General features: G+C 47.3%; 1 protein-coding gene across 1 annotated transcript; it reads left to right on the top strand.

Moving 5' to 3' along the window:
* Positions 1 to 635: 635 nt before the first annotated feature.
* WFIKKN2 (WAP, follistatin/kazal, immunoglobulin, kunitz and netrin domain containing 2) lies at positions 636 to 5,368 on the top strand. Its single transcript, XM_031598596.2, has 2 exons — positions 636 to 1,544; positions 3,671 to 5,368. Exons 1-2 carry the CDS (start codon positions 1,344 to 1,346, stop codon positions 5,180 to 5,182), a joined length of 1,713 nt encoding a protein of 570 aa, XP_031454456.2. The 5' UTR covers positions 636 to 1,343; the 3' UTR covers positions 5,183 to 5,368.
* Positions 5,369 to 6,414: the final 1,046 nt, after the last annotated feature.

Genomic DNA, 6,414 nt, shown 5'->3' with positions numbered 1-6,414 from the left:
TAGGCCCATCCACAGCAGCTGCTGGTCATACTGGTTTGCAGCCATCATCACTGAGGAGAACGGGGCCCTTTCCCAGCTGTTTGAAACAGCCCTGCTTGACCAAACCCAGCAGCATGGAGGCCGTGGGTGCCATGCAGATGCAGAACCTTCCCCACCCCCCGCTCTGCAGAGCCCTGCAGGGATGCAGCTCACCTGCACACCCTGGGCTGTGCAAGCAGGGGCTGCTCCTGGCAGGTGCTGAGCAGCTCCGACCTCTGCCACTTGTTTTGAGATTTTGGCAAACATTCAACGTGAAAAGGATCGGCCCCTTGCTGTAATAATCAGTGAATGAGGAACTCAGTTTGGCTGAATTTCCACACCCCCCCCCCCCCTCAAATGCAAAATTGCTGTACATTCCTTTATGCAGGTTTCCATAGAGTTGAACTTCTACTTTTTTTTTTTTTTTTTTTTTTTTTTTTTTTTTTTTTTTTTTTTTTTTTTGTGGCCGTTAAAGGGGTCAGCAGTCACTGAACGCCAGGATCTCGCTGTTGGGAAATGGGGGGTGGAATTTGGCCACAATTTAACATCTTGCTGGTGGGGTTGGAGGGTGGCATTCAAAGCAGCATCCTGGTAACCTCAGCACCACAGAGGAGAAAAAAGCCTGGAGGAGCCCAGGCTTTTTGAAGACATTCTGCTTTGCAGATCCTAAGTTTAAATAAGTTATTTCTTCCCTACTTACTGGGTTAAAATATGATATTCTGGCTTTAATTGCTTCAATCCTATTACTCGTTCCTTTTAGCGAGTGATTGTGTAGCCCCTTGCCGTGGGGAAATCCCCTGATCGCGGGTCCCTGTTATTCAGACAAGTACTCTTTCAGAAGTAAATGCCATTCTTAGCATAGGGAAGTACTTTAGGTCTAAAGGGGTTAAGAAGGCCTCCCTGCATTCAGAAACATGCAGGGGTCCCACCGTGCCAGTTCCAGCCTTTTAAACTCTTTCCAGCTTTTTTTCTTGCAACAAATCTGTCTGACTGCCACCAGGACATAGGAAGCGTGTGCCTGTCAAAGAAATCAAGTTTACTTTTTCTGACTTGTTAACAGAGGCAGGGTATAAATAGGGCTAACTCTGCTCAGACTATTAGCATTTCTCTTAAAATAAGGGGTGACTTCCTAGGACCTTTAATCCAATGAGGTCCAAACCAAGCTGCTCTAGCAGGACAGGCAGCAAAGGAGCTTGCTGAAGCTTCGACAGAGATCAGGTGCACTTGGGTTCCTCGAAAATTTTAGGCTGACCAAAAGCAGCACCCCAGGCAGACAGGCGCTGCCTCCGGCTCGGTCACTGCCGCTGCCCAGGAGAAGTTCTGAGATGGTGTTGGTGTTGTTCACGCGGTGGATGTGGATCTTGCTGGGGAAGAGCAGTGTCCTGTTGCTTCTGGAGGTCTCTCTGCAAGGGAGAGCTTTACCCCCGATCCGGTACTCGCACGCGGGGATCTGCCCCAATGACATGAACCCCAACCTGTGGGTAGACGCGCAGAGCACTTGCAAGAGGGAGTGCGAAGCCGACCTGGTGAGTGATGCGCTGCTGCACATCTGCGCGGCGGGCGGTGGGTTTTGCTGGCGCGTTTGCTGCAGGCAGCGGAGCAGCGGCGCCGCGCGGGACTTCATTCAGACAGCACACATATTGCAGTGACCTGTGACCTGTGTGTGACAGAGGTCTGACAAATTATCAGCTAGGCGAGGAGGTGTGCGACAGCTGTCACTTGTGCTGCTGTGGGTACAGAGCTCGTTCTGTTGGATCATTTTTCTTGCTTTCTTGTCAAAAGAAACATCAGAATTTGATACTCTGGAAGTCAGCGTGCCGTGGGGTCGATCCGCAGTATTTTGCAGCGTCACAATGTTCTTCATTGTTGGTAGCCATCATCAGTGCCTAATACTCCTGTGGGAAGCTGTGCATGAAATCGTTTGATTTAACACGTAAATTGTCAGCCTTTGCTGCGCTTGAAACACGAAGCGTGCTTGGCGTGCAGAGCAGGAGCATGGTTAAAATGACCAAGCAGATGTTCTCTATGATGCTCCCAGCTCTAAATGTGCTTAACTCACAACCCTAAAACACATTTTTCAACCTGTCAGCACTGCAGCTCAAGCTGGCATCTGACAATACCTGCTCTTCCTGTCTCGTACAGCAACAGCAAAGCTCCTGCAGCCCAGAGCAGGCTGACAGTGCACGTTCCAGGCAGGAAGGAGTCACTGTGTCCGTGCTCCATGGCCATGTTGTTTCTGCAGTGCTGAAAGCAGGGGGAAAAAAAGAGGGGAAAAAGGCTGGTCATCAAGTGAACAAAGAGATTTGCTCCACGGATCCCATGTGTTATGAATGAAAGTATTCTTTCTACTTTCGCCCTTCTCAATTAAGCCTTCTTTATTTCAACTACCAGGTGCAGCAATGAATATTAAAAGCCTTGTAAAAACCCAGAAGCAGTAGCAGCAGATGATATTGTTTTAATAATTTACTGAAAGCTAGAAGTCACTGGATAAAAATACTCATTTAGCCTCGTGTGCCTGCAGAGACCTGGGGACTCGTGTGCAGTGCTCTGCAGGCAAACACAGAGCCACAGGCTTTGCTAAACCATGCTCCTTAACCTCATCTGAAACCATTTTGCAACTTGCCTTCTGAAACCTAGTAATGTGCAGCTGGAAATGGGGAAAGAGCTGTGTTATTAGGTCATCTTTTTTCCCAATAAGGAAAGGATACTGCACTCAAGGGAAGCTATTTAGTTTGGCAGCTTAAAAAACATGCTGTTCTCACTTACAGAGAAATTTGGTGGACTTCAGGGGGGTTGTGGAGGTTTAGCACACACTGGAAGTGTGCCCTGTTGTGTAGCAAGGTTCTTGGTTACTTAAAGTAATCCATACCGACACGGCAGCTGTGTGACAGTGGACACAAATCAAATACCTTTTCTGTACAAAAGACAAAAATCCTGCTAAAATTAACCACAATTTAGAGCTGACGGTGGCTAATAAATCATCAGAAGAGCGATGCTGCATTTGAACACAGGGCTAAAATAGGACAGAAAAGCCGTAATGAGCTGTTTGGGGTTTGTTTTTCTAAGTACCATAGAAAAATTATTTTGAGAGCAAGAATTTCCTTACTTTTGAAATATTCTATTATTTCCTCTACAATGTGAACAATTACAAATCCTTGGCAGTTTCACCTCCAGGAGCAGGCTGTTAGTCTCGGGGAATTCAAATAATACTTTACATACTTTTCTGGAAAATAAGACGGATTACTGCCTACAGCCATATGATAAGTCTTTCCATCCGCTCTTGTTTCTCAAGGCTTGTCCTCGGGCATTTCGGAGAGAGCCGAGGGGGGGTTGTTAGCTCTGTAGTCAAGGAATCCATGTGACTCTAGGAGAGACTTACGATGTTTAAGAAGTAGCAATGCATTCTCCTCTCTAGAGGCTTCTCTTGGAGCCCTTTGCAAACCCCCGCATGCTGAGCCTCCTCCTGGGAGCTGCTGGAGGGGGTGGCACGTTGCCGGCGGGGACTCTGAGTTTCGGACCACGGATCTCTGTGGCAAAATTGGGTCCGCTGAACTTGAAGCCTTGAAAGTTTCTGGGCTCTCTGCTTGCTGAGTCCCTAAAGGGGTCTTAGCTCTGTCCCCAGTAATGAGCAGGTTGCTTTCTTTCCCTGCAGGAGTGTGAGACCTTCGAGAAGTGCTGCCCCAATGTCTGCGGGACGAAGAGTTGCGTGGCAGCTCGGTACATGGATGTCAAGGGCAAGAAAGGGCCGGTGGGAATGCCCAAAGAGGCAACCTGCGACCGCTTCATGTGCATCCAGCAAGGCTCAGAGTGTGACATCTGGGACGGGCAGCCCGTCTGCAAGTGCAAGGACAGGTGTGAGAAGGAGCCAAGCTTCACCTGTGCTTCGGACGGGCTCACCTACTACAACAAGTGCTACATGGACGCAGAAGCTTGCATAAAAGGCATTACTTTGAATGTAGTCACCTGCCGATACCATCTCACCTGGCCAAACACCAGCCCGATCCCCCCAGAAACAACAGCTCGCCCTACTACGGCCTATTCCGAGACAACAGTCATCGATATCTTGCCACCGGCGCTAGTGAACAACCCCGTCCATCAGTCAGTCTATGTAGGAGAGACTGTCAGCTTCCTCTGTGATGTTACAGGGAGACCCAAGCCAGAAATTACGTGGGAGAAGCAGGTTGAGGGGAAGGAAAAAGTCATTATGAAGCCAAATCACGTCAGAGGGAACGTTGTGGTCACTAACATAGCCCAGCTGGTCATCTACAACACCCAGCTGCAGGATGCGGGTATCTACACCTGCACTGCCAGGAACAGCGGTGGCCTTCTCAGGGCTGATTTCCCACTGTCAGTCATCAAAGGAGAGCCCACATCCAAAGAAGCTTCCCAGAACAGAACACAGTTTCCAACCGATGAGTGCCTGAAGCAACCAGACAGCGAAGACTGTGGAGAAGAGCAGACCAGGTGGTATTATGATGCAAAGAAAAACAACTGCTTCACTTTCATTTATGGGAACTGTAACAGCAACCTCAACCACTTTGAGACCTATGAGAACTGTATGTTAACGTGCATGAACGGCCCAATCAACATTTGCAATCTGCCAGCCCTCCAAGGTCACTGCAAAGCCTACGAGCCCAGATGGGCCTACAACAGCTTGACAAAGCAGTGCCAGTCCTTCATTTACGGTGGGTGTGGAGGCAACGAGAACAACTTTGAGAGCCGGGAGGCCTGCGAAGAGATGTGCCCTTTCCCAAAGAACACGCACTGCAAAGCCTGCAAGCCACGCCAGAAGCTGGTGACAAGCTTCTGCAAAAGCGACTTTGTGATCCTGGGCCGTATTACAGAACTGACCGAAGACCAAGACTCGGGACATGCCCTGGTGACAGTGGAGGAGATTCTCAAAGATGAAAAAATGGGATTAAAATTCCTGGGGAAGGAACCCCTGGAAATAACGCTTTTCAACATGGACTGGAGCTGCCCGTGTCCCAATATGACCACGGTGGACGGTCAGCTCATCATCATGGGAGATGTCCACAACGGCATGGCTGTCCTGCAGCCAGACAGCTTTGTGGGGACCTCCAGCATCCGGCGCGTGCGGAAACTCCGTGAAGTCATCCACAAGAAAACCTGTGAGCTTCTGAAAGAGTTTCTAGGGTTACATTAACCTCCTTCACACATGTCAGCCTTCCAGACCTGTGTGTTACGTAGGGCTAACAAGGGCTAGGCTAGAGCACAAACTAAACGAGCTGCTTGAAGATACACTGTAGGAATTACGCAGAACCCTTATTTTAATCCACTAATGATGCTTAGCAACAACGTAGTATGGTCTTTGGCAAGCACATAAAACAGCAGCAAAAGGCTATTAATCTTGCATTGAAATAAATTTGTCCATATAGGAATGCCATTTAACTAGATGATTACTCACTGCAGTAATTATACAATTTTTATATAGCTTCTATCATATATGATGGAATTCATAGCATTTGTGTAGCTAATTGATACACAGCTAAGTAATATATAATATCAACTTAATCTGTCTCATTTACAGTATGGAAATGTGATGGTAAGTTGTTATAAAGAAGTCATATTCTTGCCTCCTCGTAGCAACACTAATATATTTCAAGAGAAAAGCCTGTAAATTATTGTCTGTATTTACATTTGTGCAAATCTAACCAATCTATGCACTATCAGCTTGCTTATTTTAATTCCTAGCTGTTTCCTTTGCATTGTACCTCATTTCTGAATGGCAACTACCGCCTGCCTAGTAATCCTCATTTGAGGAAATTCCCACAGAGGAACTCCCTAGATCTGAAATGCAGGACAACAGATCCATGTGAAAGGCCAAGGCACAATCTCACCCCTGAAATTACTTTTCTATCATAACAATGTCAGCAAACACTCTTACTCCATTGCACTTTCCTATTTTTGTTTTAATCAGCACGTCGTCTGTCTCACGCAAACTCCAGGCAAGGAGCTGGCTCTATGCTGCCAGCTGTCATGCTTTTGAAAATCCTTTACATTTGCAGCATCACATGCAGCGATGTATTGCTTAATTTTGTCAGAAAGCCTGTTTCTGTAGTTGAGAAAATAAAATAAAAGCAGCCAGAATGAAGATCAAAATAGAAAAGTGCCCCACAGTCTGCAGAGCGCATTTGTGTGCACAGTCAGAAAGGCGGTGCAGGGCTGCACAGACACACGCAGTGACGCCTTGAAGGCATTTATCAATCTGATCATTGTAGGGCACACTTTCAGACTGCTGAAAACGTTTTGCACAGAGCCACGTGCATGAATAAAAACCCTGAGAGACAGCACGAGCCGTGGGTGTGAGTGTGTGTGTACCCATTTTAACATTTGCATGCCCAAAATGTATAACTTTTGCCTATGCAAAAATCCTTA

This window comes from Phasianus colchicus, chromosome 20 (assembly GCF_987193195.1).
Source record: "Phasianus colchicus chromosome 20, bPhaCol1.hap1.1, whole genome shotgun sequence".
NCBI classification, from domain to species: Eukaryota; Metazoa; Chordata; class Aves; order Galliformes; family Phasianidae; genus Phasianus; species Phasianus colchicus.
Note: the sequence above shows the minus strand (reverse complement) of the source record. Positions and strands in the feature narration are given on the sequence as shown.